Raw genomic sequence first — 27,529 nt, 5'->3', positions numbered from 1 at the left:
CATGAATTCATTATCTGTACACTGAAATTAACCTTAGTACTTTGCCAAGTGAGGATACAGAATACAACATCAAAACACTGTAGAATGTAGTGCCCTTAATCCACCACCATATTTTACTAGGTATGGGGTTCTTTTATGCTAATGCATCCTTATTTTGACACCAAACCCACCACTGGTGTGGTGACCAAAGAGCACTAATTTCATGTCATATGACCATAGCACTGTTTCCAGTCCAAGTGCCAATGCCTTTTAGTAAACTCAAGGCATTTACATTTGCTGGATGACATGAAAAGTGAGCTCTTTGGCCACGCACACCAGTGGTGGGTTTGGGGTTGAAATAAGCATGCATAAGCAGAAAAGAACCCCATACATACTGTACAATATGGTGGTAGATCTTTAATGTCCTGGGGCCCTTGTTAAGGCCAAAAGCACCATGAGCTTTAACCAGTAACAGGACATTTTTCCCAAAACATGGTTGCCTCTGCCTGGAGGCTGAAACTTGGCCGCAAGTGGATCTTCCAGCAATAACCCCAAGCACATATCACAATTCCTAAAGAAATGGTTAATTGATCCCAAAATCACACCTTGATCTGTTTCACATGTCGTTGTGCTCGTCTCCACCACCCTACAGGCGTCGCCCATCTTCCCCATTATCCCCTGTGTATTTATACCTGTGTTCTCGGTTTGTCTGTTGCCAGTTCGTCTTATCTTGTCAAGTCTTACCAGCGTTCTTTCCCGCCTTCCTGTTTCTCTAGTTCTATTTTCTAGCTTTTCCCAGTTCTGACCTTTCTACCTGCCTGACTCTGACCTGACCACGAACCTCTGCCTGCCCTGTTTCTCTAATAAATCATCTGAGAACTGTACTATCCACCTCCCATGTCTACATATGGGTCATCTCCCGAGTCGCGATAATCTCAGTCTGCGGACTTGAACACTATCAAAAACCTGTGGTTTGAATTGAAGAGGCCAGTCCATAAGCGCAGACAAAGGATCTCAAAGATCTGGAAGGATTCTGTATGGAGGAATGGTCTAAGATCCCTCCTGATGTGTTCTTCAAATCTCATGAAACATTTTAAAAAGGCTCAGTGCCGTTATCGTCGCAAGGTAAGGCACTGAAAACAGGGGTGTCAATAATCCCCCCCCTATTAAAAAGAAATCTATTTCTCTGAGCAATTGTGTTAGTATAAAATATTATAATTTTCTTTTTAAGCATACAATATAGCTTAGTATTTGTATTATTTGTTGTATACAATCTTTTTTGCTCATCTTTATCAAGGGTGCCAATAATTTTGAACCGGACTGTAGATCATGGATCAAAGCGTTCCAACACTGTTTCCATACTAGGTCAAATCCCACATGCGTGCCTTGAGAGTGAAGGAGAACCTCCAAGCAATTCTATAAGCTAAAGTGGGCAATCCGCAGTTGAAACAATGAGCTGAGGGATGGGACTGAAGAAATGTAACCACTCACAAATTCATATACAAAGCTATGGATGCAAGGACTGATCATCCATGATATCAAAATGATAGTTTGAACAATGTTTTAAGGCTATATAGTATGCTTACATTTACTTTATTGACAAACATTGGAATAAAACAAGCTTCTATGTGGGGTTCTGATGGGGTACGACAGTAGAACTAATAAGCTCATGAGGAATTTATTAGCAGTGGTGTAAAGTACTTAAGTAGTTTTTGGTTGTATTTGTACTTTACTATTTATATATTTGACAACTTTTAATTTTCTTTAGTAACGTAGTGAAATAAAAATATCTACTTTTTCTCCATACATTTTCCCTGACACCCAATCTCTCCTGCATCTGATTTGGCAGACTCACTAAATACAAATGCTTCATTGTAAATAAAATAAAAAAGACAATTGTGCCGGCTGGTTTGCGGAATATAAGAATTTGAATTTGATTTATACTTCAGTACATTTTAACAATTATTTTCCTTTTGATGCCTACGTATATTTAAAACCAAATACTTTTACTCAAGTAGTATTTTACTGGGTGACGTTCCCTTTTTTGAGTGATTTTTTTATATTGGTGTAATTAAAGTATGACAATTGGGTACAAGCAGTTATATTCTTCAATAACCAAATGGGTACATATCATTAACTTGTTCTTCCAATGGTTCATGTATTTGCTTTGACATATTTGTGGAAATGAACCGTTCCCAACATGAAATCATTTGAAAGCTTTGCTGACTTATGTGACTGACTGGGGAGGTGACGTGCAAGGAAAGCATAAGCAGGGCTCTGCCAAAGGTGCCTCCACAAAGTACTGACTCAGGGGTGTGAATAATGAGATATTTCCATTTCATTTCATTTTCAAGAAATTTGCAAAAATGTCTAAAAACATGTTGTTTTCACCTTGTCATGATGTTGTCAGGTGTCTTTTATACTGATAACAAGTTCAAACAGGTGCCATTAATACAGGTAACGAGTGGAGGACAGAGGAGCCTCTTAAAGAAGAAGTTACATGTCTGTGAGAGCCAGAAATCTTGCTTGTTTTCCACCATAATTTGCAAATAAATTAATAAAAAATCCTACAATGTGATTTTTTGGATTTCTTTTTCTCATTTTGTCTGTCATAGTTGAAGTGTACCGATGATGAAAATTACAGGCCTCTCATCTTTTTAAGTGGGAGAACTTGCACAATTGGTGGCTGACTAAATACATTTTTGCCCCACTGTAGATGGGTGAGCAGGGAAAACATCCCTACCTAGTTCATCTGCACACTTATTTCCACAACAGCCCTCTGATGTCACAGATTGAGATGGCAGGCAGGCAGCCTCAGTCACCTGGCTTCTGGAGTTATGGTAACTCTGACTCGCGGGTAATGTCCCCAGGCCCCGACAAGACAGGACACACAGAGGGGACAAAACAAACAACGTAACGCGCCACAGACATACCTCCTGTGTCTGGGCCTGTCATCTATTAAGAGCTGCCATAGTACTGTACGAATGCTGCTGGCTGGAACACTGGGCCATTGTCAGAGAGGCTGGTATGTTTGCGACTTGATCATCCAGAGGGGAGAAATGGTATTCAGCACGTGTTACACAAGTATGAGGCCTATTCTTCAGAGCAAATTTTTTTTAACGAGCTCATCTTGAGAACATGATACTGTAACTGTGCTTTACCTTTCACTACTTGGTGTGTATGGCCAGTGGGATTTTAGCATGTAAATCTTGGTGGGGTAAAACAAACAACATGTGGGATGCATGCCATCAAAGCCACGACACAACATTAAACAATACATTAATTGCGCTATATAAACGGTGACAAACAGTGGCCACAAACTGTTAGGACCTACATACAGTGCCTTGCGAAAGTATTCGGCCCCCTTGAACTTTGCGACCTTTTGCCACATTTCAGGCTTCAAACATAACGATATAAAACTGTATTTTTGTGAAGAATCAACAACAAATGGGACACAATCATGAAGTGGAACGACATTTATTGGATATTTCAAACTTTTTTAACAAATCAAAAACTGAAAAATTGGGTGTGCAAAATTATTCAGCCCCTTTACTTTCAGTGCAGCAAATTCTCTCCAGAAGTTCAGTGAGGATCTCTGAATGATCCAATGTTGACCTAAATGACTAATGATGATAAAGACAATCCACCTGTGTGTAATCAAGTCTCCGTATAAATGCACCTGCACTGTGATAGTCTCAGAGGTCCGTTAAAAGCGCAGAGAGCATCATGAAGAACAAGGAACACACCAGGCAGGTCCGAGATACTGTTGTGAAGAAGTTTAAAGCTGGATTTGGATACAGAAAGATTTCCCAAGCTTTAAACATCCCAAGGAGCACTGTGCAAGCAATAATATTGAAATGGAAGGAGACCACTGCAAATCTACCAAGACCTGGCCGTCCCTCTAAACTTTCAGCTCATACAAGGAGATGGATGAACTGCAGAGATCTACAGCTGAGGTGGGAGACTCTGTCCATAGGACAACAATCAGTATATTGCACAAATCTGGCCTTTATGGAAGAGTGGCAAGAAGAAAGCCATTTCTTAAAGATATCCATAAAAAGTGTTGTTTAAAGTTTGCCACAAGCCACCTGGGAGACACACCAAACATGTGGAAGAAGGTGCTCTGGTCAGATGAAACCAAAATTGAACTTTTTGGCAACAATGCAAAACGTTATGTTTGGCGTAAAAGCAACACAGCTCATCACCCTGAACACACCATACCCACTGTCAAACATGGTGGTGGCAGCATCATGGTTTGGGCCTGCTTTTCTTCATCAGGGACAGGGAAGATGGTTAAAATTGATGGGAAGATGGATGGAGCCAAATACAGGACCATTCTGGAAGAAAACCTGATGGAGTCTGCAAAAGACCTGAGACTGGGACGGAGATTTGTCTTCCAACAAGACAATGATCCAAAACATAAAGCAAAATCTACAATGGAATGGTTCAAAAATAAACATATCCAGGTGTTAGAATGGCCAAGTCAAAGTCCAGACCTGAATCCAATCGAGAATCTGTGGAAAGAACTGAAAACTGCTGTTCACAAATGCTCTCCATCCAACCTCACTGAGCTCGAGCTGTTTTGCAAGGAGGAATGGGAAAAATTTCAGTCTCTCGATGTGCAAAACTGATAGAGACATACCCCAAGCAACTTACAGCTGTAATCGCAGCAAAAGGTGGCGCTACAAAGTATTAACTTAAGGGGGCTGAATAATTTTGCACGCCCAATTTTTCAGTTTGTGATTTGTTAAAAAAGTTTGAAATATCCAATAAATGTCATTCCACTTCATGATTGTGTCCCACTTGTTGTTGATTCTTCACAAAAAAATACAGTTTTATATCTTTATGTTTGAAGCTTGAAATGTGGCAAAAGGTCGCAAAGTTCAAGGGGGCCGAATACTTTCGCAAGGCACTGTAAAGCTGTCCAACAGCAGTTCCAACACCTTACCACTGCTACACCTGACTATCAGCGGAGTCTTGTCTGGCAGCGAAACAATTAATTCAGCCTCATTTACTGCCTTTTAAAAAAAAACATAGCTGATATGGCTGATTTGCTTAAACAAATGTACATCTCAATTGTCAGTAGAAACCACAAACTATGGCATAAGGGGACGACAAGCAGATAAGAAGGAAATAGGTAATTTCGACTAAAACATTAATGAGCGAGCTAGGATGGACATAGTTATTATAACTATTTGTTTAGCACTTTTGAAATGTACAGCAACAGAATTCAGAATTTCTCTAAACAGGTTAATGGGTATATGTGCACAACCAAGTCAGAACAGTATGCGAAATTAAGAGTGGTATACAGACCAAATTATTAGGGGGAGGTACATGGGCTACTAACATCTAACTACACAACATACACTTAATTGACTTTCTTAGCTACAGTATACATACCTCCCTGGCATATTACATAATTTATGCCTCAGCAGACAAGGCATTTTTGGACCTTGTTGTGCTGTGCTCACTTGAACAGGAAGGTGGCACAGCAGTCCTTCGTGGGCAAATTGTGTAATGAAAGTCTGGCATTATCTGGATTTATGGTGCTTTCAAAACAACTGGGAACTCTGGAAAAAAACGAGGTTGAACCATGATGTCAGTGATTTTCAGGTCGTAGCTCTAGAAAGAGGCCAGAGTTCTCAATCTACAGTTCCTAGTTGGATGACTGAAACATATTTCCCTGTCGGAGTTTGTTTTTTCCAGAATTCCCAGTTGACTTGAATTCATTGAGTTCAAGACTTCGCAGATCCGAGTTAACAGTGGTTTGTTTGCACAAATCATACTTCATTGACCGCAAGGCCAATGTTGAATGTTTATCATTTTAAACTAGGAAGAGAGCCCCCTAATCCCAGATTTGGGACCACACAGCCACTGTCACTGATTCCTTCCAAATCACTCATTGTTGAATTTGCGATTTCCAACTTGTTTTGTAATGTTTATGTCCAATGGCTGATGAGCACCGATACGTGTTATCTATCATTTCTCTTCATATGACAAGGATTAAAAAGGATTTGCCAGTAGACGTGATTCATGATGATTGATGACTGCTAGCTAAGATTTTGAAAGTATGATGTTGACATGATCAGTCCAATCAAAGCTAATGTACATATAACGTCATTTTATCTGTTGCCAATGACCTTCAGCTTTCTTTGATGGGCACTTCTAATGTAACTCTATGGCAGCACCCAAGGGGCTAGAATTTTAGAGCTCTACCCTTAGACATGACTGTGACGTAGTGTCCCCATGAGAGACAGAACACTGAGCCAATCACGGCGCAATGCTCCGTATTTCCTGCTGGCTTGCCCCACCACCACATAAAGCACTGAGCTAGGCTGAAACACCTACATTTTGTAGCTGCCTTACTCAAGAAAGCAAAAAATAGACCATGTTTGTATGTGGCTTTGAAAAGTGCTCAATGACAAATATATATATTTTTACATTGTTTGCAAACTGATATGTATTAATGTCAAAATAACATGCAAAACAAATAAATAAAATATATATACAGTGGGGCAAAAAAGTATTTAGTCAGCCACCAATTGTGCATGTTCTCCCACTTAAAAAGATGAGAGAGGCCTGTAATTTTCTATGAGAAAAATAAATCCAGAAAATCACATTGTATAATGTGGTATTACTGTCTGGTCATTATAGTGTTTATAGCAATGCACAGGCATTAAGGTATCACTGTATCCTACCTGGTATAAGCTATTCCCGAGCACTCATACAACGTTATGCAGTTTGTGCATGTGCATTATGTCTAGCTGACTAAGCTCAACTCCTCGGCGAAGGAAGTTTGATGAACTCCACCAAAGGAGTCGAGCAGGGGACAGGCTTTGTGGAATTCATCTCCGGCTACATCGATTCGCCCAAGGTCACCTACATTATAGCCTGCCTATACTGCTATTCCGGAGATGCCCTGTATTTGTCATTTCTTTCTATTCCTGCGTAGAACCACTTTTGTACCTTCTCACTACTCTGTGAGAAGTCAGTACTCAACCTTGTGTGGTAAACCCAATATCTGCAATAAATCTGTTCTGAAGACTTCTGATTTGTTCTTGCCGGACAGCCCCGTGGCAGCTGAATCCTGTCCACTGCTACCTATATAGTTCTCTACTAGCCTTTAGTATTATTCTGTAATAATGTTGTCTGTTTAGAGTGAAAAGGCTTAAAAGAAAATGTTGTCAGTTCACTTTATGAGAAACCTAATTGAGTAACAAAAAGCTTAAGCCCCACAGGGTATTTGGGTTTGGAAGGATATCATTATAAGTCCAGAAAACCATGCAGTTACTCATTTCACAAGGTATTTAGGCCACAAATACACCAAATTTGGAGCAATCGTTGGAATTCCCTAGCAAAGACTGGGGCCACACTCTCTCTCACTCTCTACAGTCCAGGCCTCTTCCCCAGAGTCAACATGGAAGTCTGCTCTGCTGCTCGAGGTGCAAATCTTTCCCTTTTGATTTACGATAGCAAGAAGTGATCCCTTTCCATCTTTCTCATTCACCCCTTGCACTCTGCCCCCTCGCAGCAGCCCGGGACTTGCAGGATGCTGAATGATGATTCCCTTGGGCACTAACACAAGGAACACACGTCGCCCTCTCCAGCTGTTGTCACTAACTACTATCTTTGAGTTTGATGGCCATTCTAACCACATTCTTCCCCTTAGCTATCACCTTGGCCAGAGAGAACTACAAATCACAGGCCTGATGTGGTAAGGGGGGGGGGGGGGTTGTTGTGAATGACAGACTCCTCTTCGTTAGGGGAGGAAGCACCTCCATCTCTCTTTTCCTCTTTAACCAATCAACGCTTGTTCAAGACGAATCAGAGGACCGTCGCTTTCAAAAGGCCTGGAGCAGTCAAAGCAGTGTCAAAACAAACCCCGTTTCTCATCGATCAGCACACTCATCAGAAATAGTTCCAAAATATGTGTTGTGAAGCCGGCTACTCCTCCCTCTTTCTATCCATCATAGTCATTGCCGTCACAACAATAAAATAATGCAGATTCCAGCTGTGAACTGAGTGATGTGGTTCTGAGTTTCCTACAGATTGCCTCCCAAAAGAGGTCACAACAGGGAAACCCAACACCCACCCACTATATCGTCATTGAACCTTAATTTCCTTCCAAACAGAAATTTTGAAATGAAGGTTTCTGCCAGTTTCTTTTTGCTCAATAGGCTATGTCCTCTGACATAATTTGGCTTAATAACTTTGACGAATAAATGTTTAAATCTCCATTTGAATGTATTCTTCGAAAGGCCAAAAGAAATTACAACACAATCCTTGACTCAACAGCCAAATTGAATCCCATTCCAAAATATTAGAAATTCTCGAATGAAGCCACACGATTCATAAAATGTCAAACTGAACTGCCTTTGTCAGAAACGTGAACTGATATTTTGGAGGAAAAAAATAAACCTAACTGCAACATATAATCATAAGTCAATTGACGTTTCAAAGATCAGTCTTTGTTTCTTCCACATCAACAATTTGACTGACAAGGCGCCATTGAAATAAAACACGCTGTGCACACAGGCATAACCTGTATAAATAACTTGGAGTGGTAGAAAGAATGTTGCCACATCATTGAGGGTGGGTATAAAATGGACAGTGTTTTCAGCCTGTCTTTCTTATTTTTGGCTCTCAGAACCAACACTTATGCCAAGAAAGAGAAAACCAGACTAGAAGAACATGCTATAATTTATGTCTTGAAAATGGAAGCGATGTCTGTCGAAAATAATAACTCAAAAAGGTAACTCAAATGTCTCTTTTAGCTCTCTGCTGGGTGAGTTCTGGGGTGACAATTGATTTTTTTTCCCTGATTAAGTTGCCGCATGCCAAGTTAGTGGGTAGTGGCTGCTGCTGTTGTTAGCGCATGGAGGAGGAATATGTTTGCTTCTGGGACTGAGCACAAAGATGTGTATAGCATAGGAAGTCCAGGGAGACCAGATTCAAGGCCTGCTGCAAGAAACCAAATGATGAAATCAGTTCCCAGCAAACAGGGGACATCCTGCGACGTTCCCATTAGGCCCCTTTAGGGCTTCGGTGCGACGTTATCTTATTGATGTTCTAAGAACATTGCATGATGGTCCCAAAGGGAACGTTCTCTGGTGGACCTTTGTCTAGTTCCCTGTAAGAAACCAGGACATCACTGAGGACCATGTCAGGAACGTTTTAGGACGTTCAAGACTTTCCTTTTACTAGTCCTTAGGATGTCACGTGACGGTCCCAAGGGTCCCACATTCTCTGGGGAACCTTTTCATAATTCCCAGTTTGTCCTTGGGGCGTTTTTAGGACGTTGTGTCATGGTCCCCTGAAGGTCCCGCGAAAGTTCTTGGGACATTGTGTCATGGTCCCCTGAAGGTCCCGCGAATGTTCTTGGGACATTGTGTCATGGTCCCCTGGAGGTTTTGTTTAGTTCCCGATTTGCCCCGGGGATGTTTTTATGACATTTTTGGGACATTGTATCATTTAACATTACATTTAAGTCATTTGGCAGACGCTCTTATCCAGAGCGACTTACAGATTGGTGAATTCACCTTATGACATCCAGTGGAACAGCCACTTTACAATAGTGCATCTAAATCATTTAAGGGGGGGTGAGAAGGATTACTTTATCCTATCCTAGGTATTCCTTAAAGAGGTGGGGTTTCAGGTGTCTCCGGAAGGTGGTGATTGACTCCGCTGTCCTGGCGTCGTGAGGGAGTTTGTTCCACCATTGGGGGGCCAGAGCAGCGAACAGTTTTGACTGGGCTGAGCGGGAACTGTACTTCCTCAGTGGTAGGGAGGCGAGCAGGCCAGAGGTGGATGAACACAGTGCCCTTGTTTGGGTGTAGGGCCTGATCAGAGCCTGGAGGTACTGCGGTGCCGTTCCCCTCACAGCTCCGTAGGCAAGCACCATGGTCTTGTAGCGGATGCGAGCTTCAACTGGAAGCCAGTGGAGAGAGCGGAGGAGCGGGGTGACGTGAGAGAACTTGGGAAGGTTGAACACCAGACTGGCTGCGGCGTTCTGGATGAGTTGTAGGGGTTTAATGGCACAGGCAGGGAGCCCAGCCAACAGCGAGTTGCAGTAATCCAGACGGGAGATGACAAGTGCCTGGATTAGGACCTGCGCCGCTTCCTGTGTGAGGCAGGGTCGTACTCTGCGGATGTTGTAGAGCATGAACCTACAGGAACGGGCCACCGCCTTGATGTTAGTTGAGAACGACAGGGTGTTGTCCAGGATCACGCCAAGGTTCTTAGCGCTCTGGGAGGAGGACACAATGGAGTTGTCAACCGTGATGGCGAGATCATGGAACGGGCAGTCCTTCCCCGGGAGGAAGAGCAGCTCCGTCTTGCCGAGGTTCAGCTTGAGGTGGTGATCCGTCATCCACACTGATATGTCTGCCAGACATGCAGTATCATGGTCTCGTGAAGGTCCCCTGAATGTTCTTGGGAAGTTGTGTCATGGTCCCCTGATGGTTTAGTCTAGTTCCCCGTTTGTCCTGGGGACAAATGACAATAGGATTACATTTGACATGAACACTTAGTACTGTCTTTTCAATATGACCCCAACTTGGATTTGAACTCACAACTTCTTGATTTGGGGAATACTGATCTTTCTGTCGTGGCACAAAGTCTGTATAATTTCCCAGCCTCCCGAGTGGCGCAGTGGTCTAAGGCACTGCATAGCAGCTGGCCGCGACCGGGAGACCCATGGGGCGGCGCACAATTGGCCCAGCGTCGTCCGGGTTATGGGAGGGTTTGGCCGGTTGGGATGTTCCTGTCCCTTCGTGCACCTGCACTCCTATGGTGGGCCGGGCGCAATGCAAGCTGACCACGGTCGCCAGGTGTACGGTGTTTCCTCCGACACATTGGTGCGGCTGGCTTCCGGGTTAAGCGGGCGTTGTGCCAAGAAGCAGTGTGGCTTGGCTGGGTTGTGTTTCCGAGGACGCATGACTCTCGACCTTCTCCTTTCCCGAGTCCGTACAGGAGTCGCAGCGATGGGACAGGACTGCAACTACCAATTGGATACCACAAAATTGGGAAGAAAAATGGGTTAAAAATAAATAAAATATATAGATTCAACACAATTACAATAATTCAGCAGTCCCCTACACATTAATTAATTATAATCCAACACAGCACTTAATTACAATAGCAGTGCAGATGACACTCTTTTGTTATCAGTTATTTCCGACTATTCTCTCATTGATTTAATTAACTTATTTCAGCAATGTGAGGGGTTTCTGTATAGTTGTCTAATGTTGGTGGGGGAAATATTATTCTGTTTTAATGTTTCTCCTGAATCACTATGATAAATATACTCGTTCTTTTCTTCAGTGCATTTAACAGAGCTGAGATTGACTTTGAAGTACAAAAAGTGTAGGAAAACCCCTACAGATGAAATCAGTCATTGATACAGACGTGGTGGCATAGCAGGAAGATCAGAATTCCGTGAACCAAGACACGAGTTCAAATCCCATGTGAGGAAATGTTAAATAATAATTACTGTATGAATAAACATATACAATGTAATCATGAATGTCAAAGAGAGTCAAATATGTAAGTTGAAAAGACTATATTAAAAGCACCTTTGGTGTGTTAGTTCCCGGGACCAACTGGGAACCAGTTAGTGGACCATGATACAACGTCCTGACAACTTTAGTTGACAAATTCTTGATGTCCAAACGACTCATTATTGTTTGCAGGGTTAGCGGCTGGGATCAGATCAGTAGCCTGTCAAAATAGCTTCCACTCATACTTAGAACAATACCTCATTTAGGACAATAACTCATTTAGAACAATGCCTCATTTAGGACAATAACTAATTTAGAACAATACCTCATTTAGGACAATGCCATACATGGCAATAGGTTTTTAGCTCATTTCAAATAAACATGAACTTAATATACAATATTTTCCATGATAAATGAAAGCGATAAGTTCAAACGGTTCAAATGGGAATCTTACTGCTAGATATAGGCAAGGCATTTCAGATCAGAGAAAAATTACATTTTTATTATATTCTGACAATTACAAACTCAGTGATTATACTTCAGGCTCTCGTCTGCTACTAACATTAACCTAACCGTCCCAGATAGATATGATGGAGCTCCCTTTTCTTGTTTTTTCCTGGTATTTCGTTGGCGATTGCTGAGTACATGGTGAACATGCCTCCTCCAAACGGTCCATGACCTGTCTTGGCCAAGTAACAGAGGGCTGTGTGTCCCAATGGCACCCTATTCCCTACAGAGTGCACTACTTTTGGTCAGAGCCCTTTGGGCTCTGGCAAAAGTAGTGCACTATACAGGGTGCCATTTGGGACGCCGCTGTGGAGGACTCCGTCCAAGCACAACATGTGCACAAGCAGGATCAGAATTCCATCCTCTGCAATTTCATTCTCATAAAAAATAGGACAAAGAGGAATCTAGAACACTTCAGTCTTCTTGTGTGTATTTATCAATAGTGTGTTTGGCAAGCTAAGAAAACAATCTAGATTAGATTTGTTTGTTTTTTCCGCAAACCGTTCGGTCACACTTTAATTAATCAAAAGCGCTTAGAAAACATTTGAGGGCAAAGGGCTTTGCAAACACACCAGTCTTCTGCTAACAGAAATTCAAAACGTCTATGGGTCTAATGGTCCTGTCCAAATGTCCTGTCTCTTTTGAAAGCGTAAAAGAACAATACCCATTTTATTTGCCACATGAATGTGAGGAATGTTGAGTGTATTGAAGTGCACGTCCGTGTACGTATGTTTTGGAAGTGATGTCTCTGTCTTAATAGCAGACCGGTGAGGTAATGATGATACAGAAACACAAAGTCAGCAAGTTTACCCTCTAAATTCCCTTTCCCTAGAGACTACAGTCAAACCTACCACAGCTGCATCTGAGCTTCTTTGGAATTGACCGCTGCTCAGAGGTCAGGCTGTGGGGGGTGAGATTTTTGGCCCCATCGAGGCATTCAATGTGAGGACAGTGACGTACAACAGCCTCCCTATTCAAAGCTGTTTGAAGGTCAAAAGGTTTTCCTGAGCCCACACTAATCCTTAGAGAAAGTAGGGCAGAAACCTGCCTGACCAGGCAGCTTTAGAGTGAGTAGATTTTATTAATAAAACAAGACTTACTGACCTTTACTAGGTCACAGTGATTTAGTTTTTTTAGTAACAGCAAAGTTAAAAGTGAAAACAAAATCTGTATCCGAAATGGCAACCTACGCCCTATATAGTGCACTAGTTTTGATCAGACCAAATAGGGCTCTGGTGTTCAAAAGAGGTCAGTAAACCATATATGGCCAGGGATCGGAACCGGTTAAAAAAAAAAACTGAAAATAATTATTTTTCAAGGAACAGAACCAGAACAGGGAACGAAAGTGATCTATACCGTTCCGGAAAATAACTTATTTTTGAAAGCATAGGATCCGGTTAATAACATTTTATGTTCCGGGTATTTTTTTCTAGTTTCACAAAGAAAAACGCAACAAAGCGCCTATGCAAAGTCATGCCTCTGTCAATCAGAAACTTCATCCAGTGTCTGCCTGCCAGCTGAACATCTTTGCCAGTGTGTGTGTCGGCTACCTGCCCCTCCCACTCTGAAGCACAGCTGTAGCCTACTAATGTTGCAAGTTTGATTCAGAATATAGGGAGAGATGTTTAATTAAAGAAGAAAGGGTTTAACTTTTTCAACGCTAGTTAGGGATACTATAGTTATCACATTTCACGTGTTATTGATTCTGGTGCCGCTGTGCACACACAAGCTTGTTAGCTAGATAGCTCTGGTCCAACGTTAGCCGACTCTGAAGTTCAAAGACATTCAAAGTTCCTCCATAGAAGCCGCTCCTCCGTAGGTATAGCTCTGTGGGCCTAATTCAGATAATGCATGTCATAACAAGATTCCCAGCACTTCAAGCCAAGCCTCCTCCTCCACCCTCTCACTCTCCCCACCTGCAAAATGTAAGTTGTATATCATGTCCTACACTTCTCTTTCCATCGCGTATGTAAACAACTCACTGAGCTATAGCTAGCCTGCTCCATAGCAAGCCTCTGGGGGGGTTCGAACCGGTTCAGAGCATTATTTTGCTGGTTGGAACAGTATATATATGGTTCGGTTCAGAACTAAACTATTGGAGATTCATTTAGGTTCCAACCTCTGTAGGGTGCAGCCAAAATGTGAAGCAGTAGCTGTTTCACCGCTTTAAACCCAAAGTCACCATCCATCCAGAATGATGAGAATGAGATAAAACCACCTCCTTCAGTATCTAACCCACCACACCACGCAACAGTGCATTCCTCTCCCTCAGCCGAGTCTCAGGATTCAGTGTTTAAGCAGACATCTGCCCCCCTGCAGAGTCCGCTGGCCCGTGACTTCTCTTCTACACATTCCATCCTGCTGAATGAAGCCTCACGTCCAACACATTCACGTAATGAGAGGAGCGTTCAAAGAGGCTGCTGCCCAGCCGGAGACACACATAAAGGCCTCCTGGTTAACACCGGTTACAGCATCCGGCTGGATAACCACATCTACACTGACCTACCTGTTGTGACTTACCTGAACTGAAGCTTTTGTGTTTCCCTGTGACCTGCCAAGTAGGCCTAAACAGAAACGTCTCTAGCTGGGATCCAGTCTCAGTTGAGACCTAATAGTGGGTTCTGAGTCGAGTACCCACCATGTGGTAAGCACTGAGTAAGAGGCAGTGTCGGGGGAAAAAAGACAAACAGTGTCTAGGAGATGATGAGAGCATCTCAATATCTCATGAACTTAAATGCGCCTTGCGGTGACCCCCCCTGTTCGTTTGGCATTTATGCCACCACAAGACCACATGGACCATTGGTTTTGTTGCAAAACAACGTTTTGAGCTTCTCAGTCGTACTTAACTCTGAGCCAACGTGGTTTTCATGATTGTCCAAAAATATGTGTTTCTTTATCGGTGGGTGTACCGACAAAACACTCGGGAGACAGGCGGTATTACGGGAGGCTGCAGGACTGTGTGGTAAAAAAACACCCACTTAGTCGCCTTGTCACTTTAAGCAAAGCTGAAGACCAACCTACGGCAAGGGCTTTGGTTTTTAACCAAAGGGGGTAGGCAACTCAGTAATTTGTTGCTCAAGCAATTTACGTAATTAAAAAAAAAAAAAAAAAAAAGCAGAGCCTTGGGTAGAATAAACTAGAAGTTGACGTCCGCCTTAATTGTCAGAGACGAGAGGACTGTCTGGCTACATACATAGCCATTACAGGAGAATGTGGCCCAGAGAAGAAATACTGTACCTCATGGAGATGGAGGATATCCTCTGTGTTAGATCACATAGAGAAAATGACTTTGGGTAACACTTCACATATAACGAGTATAAAGGGTGAGTAGGTAAGTCGTTGTTTTTAACAGTCTATAAAGTTTGTAGAAAATCCTTTCATAAACCATTTATAAAGTGGTACCTGCAAGGTATTTAAAACAGTAGTTGATGTAGTGACATACCCTCGCCTTCCTCCTCCTTCTTTGGAGGATTGGCGATGTCTTCCCTCCTCTTTTTGATGGCCAGTAGGTCCTTCTTCAACTGGCGAGCCTCTTGACGCAGCTCGTCGCTGGAAAGGGAACAGAGGAGTTAACATTCAAGTAAACCACAGATCAACACAAGGTATACACTGCAGGTGACAGCCTCAAAATATACCGGGAAAAAAAAAACGAAAGTCGTCTGAATTACTACAGATGGCTCTACAGCAAATCAGACTGACTGAAGAGAGCAAACGCTACTGCGATCGGGGAACCCAGGTGCATTTGACTTTTCCGTGACGTGGTCAAAAGTCATAGCTTAAATTCCAATGTATTTATCCAGAACTTTCTACAGCAGTCCACTGTTCTGGGTCTTGACAAACAAACACGTATTGTTCCAAGTTACCTACTTCAAGCTTCTCACAACGCAATTAGCATGTGGGAGTGTGTGTGAGAGCACTGAGCTGTCGTAAAATGAACATTTAAATGTTTAAAAAAAACGGGAAAAAAAAGAAAAAAAAACACACAATGATCATAGGCAGCGCTTCTATACAGTTTGAGGGTTGAAATATGTACACTAAAAAACGAGCTCCAATAAATCGAGTGGCGCCTTATTATGAGGAGTGTTCACGCGGCCTTCCAGGCAGTCCAGGGTTCTGGCACCACTAGAAGGGATGTTGTGGTTGAGTGGGTACAACACAGCCCCATAAAACCCCTGCAGAGAAAAGTCCATCTCTCTCTGAGTAACAAGTCACTGATCCCTACTGCGGCCGTGGACCAAATGAACTCGATGAAGTGCTTGAGACTGGGGAAACTGGCACCAAATTGCCTCCAATTTGTTCCCAGTTTAAAAGGGCATGTCCTCGGTTGGTTTTTAAAAACTGTGGCTGGCTGGCTATAGTCGTACCCTTCGCAAAACAATCATTTATTTGAGTCGCTTCCTTTATCATAACTTGCTTCCTACATGTATTTATATAGACTGCAATTACAGTAATACAACACCGAGGGGTGTTACCTTCAGATGGACTCAAATGTGTTTCAATTTCATGGGAGGCTATAAACCTGAAATGACACTTACCAATGATACAGTAGCCCAAAATACTCAGACCTCAGACAGAGGGGAACAGACTTCAAGAAGACATAAGCAGCGGGAAGTAGTGGATCTATAAATAAAGTGTATGCCTCAATTACTGTGCTGAGCACAAATGCACATTCATACACTGCAAATGTTCAAGTGTGATTGTCCGGCCTTTCTGACCCTGAATGAGGAGACCTGGAACAGTGATTAAAGTTAAGCCATTGAGGCCAAGGCATGTCCAGACCCAGGTCCGGACCCAGGTCCAGAAATCCTGGGTGTAAGCGGAGGTCTCTGCTGGCTGGCTGCCCAAAGCCCAGCTAGGAGAGGGAGAGGAAAGGAGAGGATAGAGAGGAAGTCTGCTCCCCATGCCAACAATCCTCCTCATACTGTTCCCTTTAACATGACTGACAGACAGAGGCTGCTAAGTACAGACCAGCTATCTGATGTTGGGAGACAATAATATTTATACAAAGCCTGACAGCTCTGTTTGGGTCCTTTTGCAGAGCACAGGTAACACGGGTAGGCAACACAGGTGAACTTCAGAAACACGTCCAGGAAGCATCTCTCCAAACAATGGCTGCCTTTGTTTCTCTGAACACCTTTTTTTACTCTCTCTCCCCACCTTCTGTTCCTCATTCTGTACTTCCCCAGCTCTCCTTCACCCCTCCATTGCTCCTTAGGGGGGGGGGGGGGTCATCAAACTTAGCGACGTCTGATATATTGACCTTGTAAAATGTATTATTGTGGTCGACTAGATCCCGCTGTGTCTCTTCCATGTTGGGCTCCCTGCTGGCTCTAAGTAGGGGCTCAGGTATTGGAGGCCTATAAGGTACTGTATGCGTGACCCAGACACAGCTAGACATGGTGTTGGTTTGTCAATGTTATTTCTCCTCTTTAGGGGCTTAGGTATGTGAGTCTCAGACACACAGCCAGCCAGACATGGTGCTGGTATGTTTTCCCTTTCTTGGGTCACAGGTATAGGAGGTACTTGAGCTCTGTGAGCCTCAGACACAGTTCGGGCATGGGGTTGTTGGTATGTTTCCCCTGCCTATCAGGCAGAGACACTGTCAGAGCTGAGGTGGTAGACAGGAGACATCCTGGAACTCTGCCGGAGGCCTTTGAAGACTGTCGCCTGCCCAGTGTCCCGTCTCAGTCTCACATCCATCTCTCTGTGTCTCCCGGTGTCTCAGAGCTCGTCTAAGAGCTCGTTCTGGGGAGCCGGGCTGAGTGGACTACGGCATGAGGAGTTAAGGGAAGGTCAAAGCTGAGGAGTTAGTTAAGGTAAAGTACTGTATGTAAACATGTGTAGCTAAGGCAGTGGGTAAGGTCAGATCACATGAGCTCAAGATGGAGGAGACGAACGAACAGTATAATGTTTGCTGACCACCGAATTTGCTTTGTTCTGTACACCTCGATAACAATCAGCTTAACTGGGCAAAACAGCTCTGGGCCTGCTAGCTGTTGATACGGTAACTACACAAGCTCAGATTTATCAGCACAGAGATCTTTGGAGTTTGAAATGAAGACAGACCATAGGCTATATATTTTACTGGGAGGGAGGGGAGGACACACTTCTGACTGAGTGATCATTTTCGGCTTGCCTTGACACGCTGCAATTTGCAAAACAAGAGAGACATCTCCAAGGCAACTGCCAAACAATGGTGCCGCGGGCAGACCCCCGTGCCAATAAAGGAGAGAGGCCAGAGAGGACGGGAACGAGGAGGGAAGAGAGCCAGCCAGCAACACCTGTTCATTCACTCCTGGGGGCTCAGCACATTCCACACAGAGCCCTCCAACACTGCAACACACTGATAGACTGACACTGGAGATTATATTGTTTCTGTCAGCAGCACACAGGTAAACTAACTACTCTGCCCCCATCCGCCTGTCTGTAGGGATGACAGTATTGTAGGGCGTGTTCCTGAAAAAAAATGTTTTTGTTTGACCAACAGTCGTCTGTTCTTTCAACCAATCGATTGGTCACAATTTCAAAATGTGTATTTTATATACAGTGGGGCAAAAAAGTATTTAGTCAGCCACCAATTGTGCAAGTTCTCCCACTTAAAAATATGAGAGGCCTGTAATTTTCATCATAGGTACACTTGAACTATGACAGAATAAATTAGGGAAAAAATTCCAGAAAATCACATTGTAGGATTTTAAATGAATTTATTTGCAAATTATGGTGGAAAATAAGTATTTGGTCACCTACAAACAAGCAGGATTTCTGGCTCTCACAGACCTGTAACAACTTCTTTAAGAGGCTCCTCTGTCCTCCACTCGTTACCTGTATTAATGGCACCTGTTTGAACTTGTTATCAGTATAAAAGACACCTGTCCACAACCTCAAACAGTCACACTCCAAACTCCACTATGGCCAAGACCAAAGAGCTGTCAAAGGACACCAGAAACAAAATTGTAGACCTGCACCAGGCTGGGAAGACTGAATCTGCAATAGGTAAGCAGCTTGGTTTGAATAAATCAACTGTGGGAGCAATTATTAGGAAATGGAAGACATACAAGACCACTGATAATCTCCCTCGATCTGGGGCTCCACGCAAGATCTCACCCTGTGGGGTCAAAATTATCACAAGAACGGTGAGCAAAAATCCCAGAACCACACGAGGGGACCTAGTGAATGACCTGCAGAGAGCTGGGACCAAAGTAACAAAGCCTACCATCAGTAACACACTACGCCGCCAGGGACTCGAATGAATGAATGAATAAAATGTATATATATATAAATATAATGTATATATAAATATATTAAAAAAATAAAAAAATAAAAAAATTGTCCGATTAATCAGTATCTGCTTTTTTGGTCCTCCAATAAATCGGTATCGGTGTGAAAAATCATAATGGGTCGACCTCTAATAACCATATACAATTGAATGTGCACATGTCTTACAGTGATGGACTGTGTCATCCCCATGACCTCCACAATGATTTAGTTCACTCAGACAGGCGCGAATCAGACAGGTGTCTTGTACACCATGAAAATACATATTTTCTTTGCTACTGCTCGACTAAAGAAATTTTGTTCGACCAGCAGCCTATCAACCAAACAAACGGCCAAACGACTAAATGGAATCAGGCCTTACAGTATTGATGAAGTCACCATTTTTTGACAAGACTGGTTGACTTGACAGCCGCCTGCATTGAGAGTCCTAAGACAAAAGTGCCCGGAGGATACTCCAGTTACAAAGAGGCACTACTCACCCTGTCCCGACCACAGCTAGGTACCGAATTCGCTGTCAGCTGACTGAACCGAGGTGACAAAACCAACTGACAGTACCTAAATCAAGAACAGATCGGTGAAAGAGGTCACCCGCACTGCTGTCATTTAATTAATGAGTCACTGAGTTAAGATCGCTGGAGACATCTTCAAACGCTCATGGAATTCAGTTTCTATTGACTGCTATGTGAGTGTAATAAAACATGAAATTAATTCTATATTATTTTATGAGAAGTAGAAATAAAATTTAAAACTTCTGAGCCTATACTATAGCCTCATAAACGCAACTGCCAAAATAAAGGAGACACTTGAGTAAACACAAAGTACATTGAAAGCAGGTGCTTCCACGCAGCTAGAAGAAGAGATCTCAGAGGTCTCAAAGGAGCATAGGGGGTTTAAAGGGTAAGGTAAAGGGGGACACCAAGTCAGTATGTACAACTGAACGAGTTAAACCGAACGCGTCTTCCATATTTAACTCAACCCCTCTGACTTCATCGGCATCCACCTCATCGGCGCCCCGGGGAGCAGTTAACTTGGGGTTAACTGCCTTGCTCAGGGGCAGAACAAAAGATTTTTACCTTGTCAGCTCTGGGATTCGATCCAGCAACCTTTGCGTTACTGGCCCAATGCTCCTACCCGCCAGGCTAACTGGTGTGTGTGTGTGTTTACACAGGCAGTCCCATTCTGATCTTTTTATCACTAATGGTCTTTTGACCAATCAGATCAGCTCTGAAGAAGATTTGACATGAAAAACATCTGATGTGACCAAATTGTGGGGGGTGGGGAAATCAGAAATGAGCTGCCTGTGTCTCAGTCACCAGATCTCAACCTAGTTTAACACTTATGGGGCGGCGGTGCCTGAGACAGCGTTTTTCACCACCATCAACAAACCACCAAATGATGGAATTTCTTGCAGAAGAATGGTGTCACCTCCCTCCAAAAGTTAGAATAGTAGAATACACAAGGTGCAATTTCGAAACTTGGTTGTGCATCAGCAGTCTGCTATTTGTCATTCACTGACAGTCACTCAATTAGCCCGTGTCAGTTAAGATGTTTAGATTGTTAAATTAGTCTAGCCAGCTATCTAAACTTGTAATCATGGCCGAATTACCGACCGGGCAGTCAAGGCACGCGCCCTAACCTCCAAAGGGCCCCCATTGATTTTGTTTGTCACGCTCCCTCAAATATCATATTAACATGCCCTAAGTCATGGGAGAATGTGTAGAATTGCAGTAAATCAGCTTTTAAAATAGCAAAAATGACTCCTCAATCCATGACAAAACGTGTAGAAATGCAGGAACTTAGTTAAACTGCAACAACAACAACGTTATGCAAAGCAAACGTATTTGTTTACCTTTTGTTAAATAAGAGTCTAAGCTCTGTCTTAAGCGGGGAGGGTTCTACTAAACCATATGGAATTGTTTACATTTTGCTCCTTGATTTTGAATTCACACCCCTTGAAGTATACCTTTTTGTATTGAAAAAATTATTTGATGAACATTTATTTTTGGCTCGATGAACATTTATTTTTGGCTTTACTGCTATTAGCCCATTCAAATGCATTGAAGAACAGATTCACTACATGGAACAACAGATAGCGCCCCCCCCAAAAGATATCCAAAAATAAGTTTACTGTAAAGTGTCTGTCCTATATCTGAGCGATTTGACATGTATTTAACCCCTTATTTTTGACACTAAACAGTTTCCATACTGTATACATTATACTCCCATTCATTTTCTTTCCATTGGTACCAGGGGACCTTCAGAGGAGTCTTGTGAGGCCCAGAGATGTGTGTGCAGGTGAGTGTCTTGCCTTTCCACAGAGGGGTCATATTAGTGTGCAGCCCAAACTGTTGGGACGCTAACAGACAGAAGTTGGCAGATCGGCTGTACAGACTTCAGACAAGTCCCAAGACGCTTGTGGGGGTCGTAGAGCAGAACACCATCGTCTTTGTGAGAATCTCATCTTTCCATAGTCATAATCGTGTGCAGGTCAAACCGTTCGGACGCTACAGACGATTTTGTGAGAAGAACCGGTCTCATGGTCTGAAACGCCGCTCTCGCTCTGTCACCTTCCACCGCAGATGCGGAAGTGAGACCGAGACGGATGCGGTGGACTGAGACGCATGCAAAGCAAAACAAATATTTTAACGGAGATTTCTTTTATTATGCTAATTAGATTTCCACTGGGGCGCGGACATCGACATTAGCAGGAAAAGTATTTTATTAACCCCCTCACAGATCTCTCTGTACGTATTAAAATGATAGTTTTTAATCAAAGTGCTGAGTTCATGTGAAGCGGCTAATCGTATAGCTAATAGACTATGTGTTTGTAGATGGACTGAGGTGGCTGTAGATACAGCAACCAACGTGATAACGTTACCAATGTGAGGCTCCCATCGGACCTCACTGAAACTCAGACCCTGGCTACGGCCTTGTTGCCTGCATAGAGGCTATATATAAATGCGCATATATTCGGAGTAAATACGCAAAATCAGATTTCAAGAAGTGGCAAGCTGTCACAAACGGCCTCCAAAACAGAACTGCTAATAAATGAGAATGAGCCAGAGCAGAGCAGTACAGTTAAAAATAGCAGAAACACCACAAGGTGAGCACTAGTTTCAACCAGCCCAAGGGGAGGTCTCCATGGGTATTCATTTAGCCAGATGAAAAATAACACAGTAGTGAATACAGTGGCCTTCTGTTAGCAGGACCATCCCAGCCTCTCTCTCTCACACACACACACACACAGAGTGTGTTAATGAGACCAGGCTTTGACGAGATGCCAGAGTGTGCCCTCGCTCTCTCTGACTCCCTCCCTCCTTCAGATCTATCAGCTGGGGGGAGTCAAGAGACATCCATCCTCCACTCCACCTCCTTCATCCCTCCTTCCCAACCGGAGCACAATGCCAGCCATTCAGCAGCACCTCCCCACCTGTGTGGGACTGTCATCCCGCAACACTGTAAGGAGGAGAAGGAGGGGAAAGAGAGAGAGACAGAAGAGAGGAGAGAGAGCGAGAGACGCATGTCTCGGACCAGCCTATCTACATTAAATGTCCTCCCTCTCCTCTTTTCTGAGCAGATTGAAGTAGGAACAGGTCTTCGTCATTCCTCTCTGCTGGGCCAGGCGGCTTTCGGCCTCTCAGGGGCTGCCAGCGATTGTCGCTCATTCAGACAATTCAAATAAGCGAAACCCAGGGTGCTGTGGATGATTTACTTTTCATAAAGAAAGCACACAAAGTGACTGGCTACGGCCCAGTCAGTCAGTCAGTCACTCTCTCTCTCTCTCTCTCGAACTCCGCCAGCGCCGGAGAGGAACCCACAGCACAGCACAGACAGACAGAGAACAGGAGGGATCCCAATCCCTCAGCGCAGCAGTCTAAACCAGGCCGCTGGTATACCAGAGAGATTGGGATGACAGACAGTGGGATGACAACAACATCTAAACCTTTACATTCGAGTCATCCAGCAGACACACTTGTGCAGCAGACACACTTGTGCAGCAGACACTCTTGTGCAGCAGACACTCTTGTGCAGCAGACACTCTTGTGCAGCAGACACTCTTGTGCAGCAGACACTCTTGTGCAGCAGACACTCTTGTGCAGCAGACACTCTTGTGCAGCAGACACTCTTGTGCAGCAGACACTCTTGTCCAGGGCGACTTACATTTGGTGCATTCATCTTCAGATAGCTAGGTGGGACAACCACATATCATAATAAAGTACATATGATGTCTTATTTAAAATATATATTCTTTGAAGAGTTAAGGCTTCGGACACGTCCTTAACACGGGCAGGGACTATGCTGTCAGGGGAAAGCCCTTTCCGCCACTGGGGTGCCAGGGCAGAGAAAAGCTTTGACTGGCCTGAGCGGGGGCTGACCCCCCTGTAGGGGTTGGACGGCCAAGAGGCAAGAGGTGGCAGAACGGAGTTCTCGGGATGGGGTGTAGGGTTTGAGCATAGACTGAAGGTAGGGAGGGGCAGTTCCCCTTGATGCTCCGTAGGCAAGCATCACAGAGTGGATTCGAGCTTCGGCTTGGTTCAAAGCCAAGCAGGACGGTGAGGAGGAATCTGACCACAGCACCACAGACAAGAATCTGCATGACTGTGCAGAGAAGGAGAGAAGCAATCTGTCTATCCCTCTCCTACCAAGTAGGCTAAATTCCCCACAGGTTCTTCATTCCATCCAGCCCATCAAACACATAAAGAGTCCTAAACACACAGATCTGTTTCCCGAGAGAGAGACAGACAGATGGAGAAAGAGGGAAGAGAGAGACAGAGAGCGAAAGACAGAGAAAGCAAGAGAAAGACGAAGACAGAGAGTGCTCCGTGCTGGATAGACATGCAAGGTCGGGCCAGCAGAGATGTGTAGACCTGTCAGTTCCAAAACACACAGGACCCTGCTGCCAGGAACTGGATTGTCTACAGCGGTTCTCCACTAGATAGTCCAGTGCTTCCTGATTCCCATTACCTTTCTCTGAGAGACCCCCTGGGTTATGACCAATCACAACAAACAGGTGCAGCCAATTAGCCACACCGTGACACTTTTGTATGTGTTTGTGCGTTTGGTGTCCAGTGTAAGACCACTTGGGCTTAGATAATTGGTGTATGTTGTCCCAGTTAATTGTGAGTTCCATTGTCTGCTGAAGGACCGTCTAGTGAAACAACAACGGTCTGGCCAACCCTCCTTCGGGAGAGGTACTGGGTCGTCTTGGTGACCAGGTCATCAGTCACCTAGTCAGTCAGGAAAAGGCCACATCTCAATCTGTTAAAGATCAACAGTCATTATAGACTTTTCTTCACACACACACACACACACACACACACACACACACACACACACACACACACACACACACACACACACACACACAACCCCCTGGACTGGCTCACAGGCCTAGACCTTAAAAGGCCCAAACAAGGATATTTCTCAGTTAAAACATGATTAAGATTGGAAAAAGACAGGTCATGGTTAAACATTGGGCCTGACAGGAGTTGTTTCTTCCTGATTTGGGGTTGAATTCAGGGCTAATCTCTCAAGAACGACCAGGCAATGAGAAGAGGGGAAAGACAGGGAGAGATAGATAAGAGAGATATACACCGAGTATACAAAAGATTAAGAGCATCTGCCCACTCCATGACAGACTGAAAAGCTGAATCCAGGTGAAAGCTATGATTCCTTATAGATGTCACTTGTTAAATCCAATTCAAATCAGTACAGATGAAGGAGGCTTGTTAAAGGAGGATTTTTAAGCCTTTTTTAAAACATAGACTGTCTATATGTGCCATTCAGAGGGTGTATGGGCAAGACAAAAGATTGAAGTGCCTTTGAGTAGGTGCCAGGCACACAGGTTCGTGTCAAGAACTGCAACAACGCTGCTGGGTTTTTCCCGCCCGACAGTTCCTGTGGAACGCTATCGACACCTTGTAGAGTCCATACCCTGACGAAATGAGGCTATTCTGAGGACAAAATGGAAGGGGGGGGGGGTACAATTCAATATTAGGAAGGTGTTCCTAATTTTTGGTAGACTCAGTGTAAATGGAGAGAGAGAAAGGCAGAGAGAGTGCACGCCTGAGAGAAAGAGAAGAGAAAGAGAGAGCGCAAGAGAGCCAGGGTCTTGTTGGCAGAGCCAGTCAACTAAGGCTGTGTCCCAGAGCCATATGGAAGCGTTTTGCTTCCCCAGTCATGCCCCGTCGGGTTTAACAAAAGTGGCGGCTAGTCGGCTACCACATGCACTGCTTTTGGGACTCACTTCAATATATATATATATATATATATATATATATATATATATATATATATATATATATTTTTTTTATAAACTCCCGCAAAGAGGCCCCAGGCATTTCATATAGAGACCGGATTTAATCAATAGGAATGGTGACGAGGTGTTGAGCTCAGATCCCTCTCTGGTGAATGCTGCGGAGGTGAGAGGGATTGATATATAGCTATATATAGCTGTATCATGGGGTCGATATACAATAACGGATAATGATGTGGTAAGTATATACCGGTGTTGTAAAAACTGTCCGCACCCAACCAAACAGTCCGAGTATTTCTAGAGAGATTTCCAGGTTTATTACCCTCTCCTTTAATGGACGGGACCAAATTACAGTTCCCTCTTCAATTCCCATCCTGTCATAGTAAATATACATTATGATTTGAGATATCTCGTGAAAACACCTCAGACTGATTACGTCACTTGATGCTGAGGAAAATGGAATGTTGTCTGGTCGCTTGGCACCTACGGGAAACAATTGCCTGGCAATATGGTAAAGACGTTTTGTGTAGATCTGAAAAATATTTTTTCCGCGAGATTCCTAATTTTCGCTGTCGTCTCAGACTTGACTTTTAACGTCTCCACCTGAGACCTGCTGGATAACACCCACGACCATCCTTCAGTTTTATCCCCTGCAGTTGAGCAGAAAGGAATTACTCAGCGGGCCAAACAATAAAAATACACTCTTGTGGTCTGAAACAATATCTCAGAGAGAAAGGGGGAAAGAAAGAGAGAGAGAGAGACAGAGAGGAGAGATTCTTCAACAATGCCCCCTTTGTCCCGGCCCAACACTGTGCTCTACCTACCAGCCTTCCCTTTGACTCTGTGCCAACACAAACCACGGTGCTGGGGTACAGGCCTACAGCCAAACGATCTACGCTTGTGTTTAATATACTACAGTCGGTCTGCATCGGCCTACCTGTCAGTCACATGCACACACGCACGAGCGCACACACACAGCTGACTGGCTGGGCCGGTGCCGAGTCCTTATCCCATTGGGTAATTGAGAGGTAACACAACACACTGCTAGATAACAGTTTATGATAAGGCTGGTGCTGTGTGGTAATCAGCAGTGGCATTGAGACAAACATGTCACATGCTTTTAAAAACACTATGTTTCCTCCACCGGTAACTGATTTTGGACGACAACCTTGAGGTTACAAAAACTGTCACAGCCGTTCTCTCTGCCCGGCTCGATCTGTCTGTCTGACTCTCTTTCAGTCCTGTTTGCTTGCTCGCTCTCACACAGTGTTGGCAGACTGATGCCTCTACTACAGCGGAGTAAGGCATGTGGTGCGGGTGACAGCATTTCTCTTCCACCTAGCGGGTCCTGGCTGCAGTGGACAGGCTGAGTTCATTGATGTGGGGCCAGTGGCCCGAGGTGAGTGTGTGTTAGCAGCGAGGGGGTCCTGCTTGGCTGAGAGGGTGTCACTAGTCCTCATCAACACCCTAGCATGGTGATTCCTCATGAGACTAGAACAACAACAAAGAAAGACCATGATTTGGGGGATTTTCACAAAATGTAATTCGTAGAATGGTCCTTTAGAGGAAGGAATGTTGACATATTTGGCATGTGTATCTTAAAGCCTAATTGAGAAAGAATTGAATTGAAGTTTTGTGACCACATTTGGAACATGTTGGCCTTACCCAGGCCTCCTTTAAACATTCCATGATGTTTCATCTGTAGGTGCTACAAAGCAAAGATTGGTGTCATATGAAGCTTTACCGTAATATGAGTAGCATTTAGACTTCAATAACAATTTTCCTATATGCATTTATGAATATTGAAAAACAAACATGAATCGAAAACACCAAATCTTAGATTTGGCAAAAAACAAAATGATATACATTGTTGAACATAATATACTCTACGGGCAGATCAACATTCCACAGTGGGATCTCTTCTACTTTTAGAGTTACGATCCAATATGTTAAGCATTAACAACAGCGTGAATGTCAAAATTATCCTCTACTGGTGATACAGGATGTGCTATGA

The 27,529-nt window shown here is 43.7% G+C and overlaps 1 protein-coding gene across 1 annotated transcript in view; it reads right to left on the bottom strand.

Moving 5' to 3' along the window:
• LOC135517687 (spliceosome-associated protein CWC27 homolog) overlaps nt 1-27,529 on the bottom strand; it is a 50,152-nt gene that overhangs the window by 18,379 nt on the left and 4,244 nt on the right. The window contains 1 exon segment of the mRNA XM_064942201.1: nt 15,427-15,533. Coding sequence (XP_064798273.1) covers nt 15,427-15,533 — 107 coding nt within the window.

This window comes from Oncorhynchus masou, chromosome 28 (genome assembly GCF_036934945.1).
Source record: "Oncorhynchus masou masou isolate Uvic2021 chromosome 28, UVic_Omas_1.1, whole genome shotgun sequence".
In the NCBI taxonomy this organism is placed as follows: Eukaryota; Metazoa; Chordata; class Actinopteri; order Salmoniformes; family Salmonidae; genus Oncorhynchus; species Oncorhynchus masou.
Note: the sequence above shows the minus strand (reverse complement) of the source record. Positions and strands in the feature narration are given on the sequence as shown.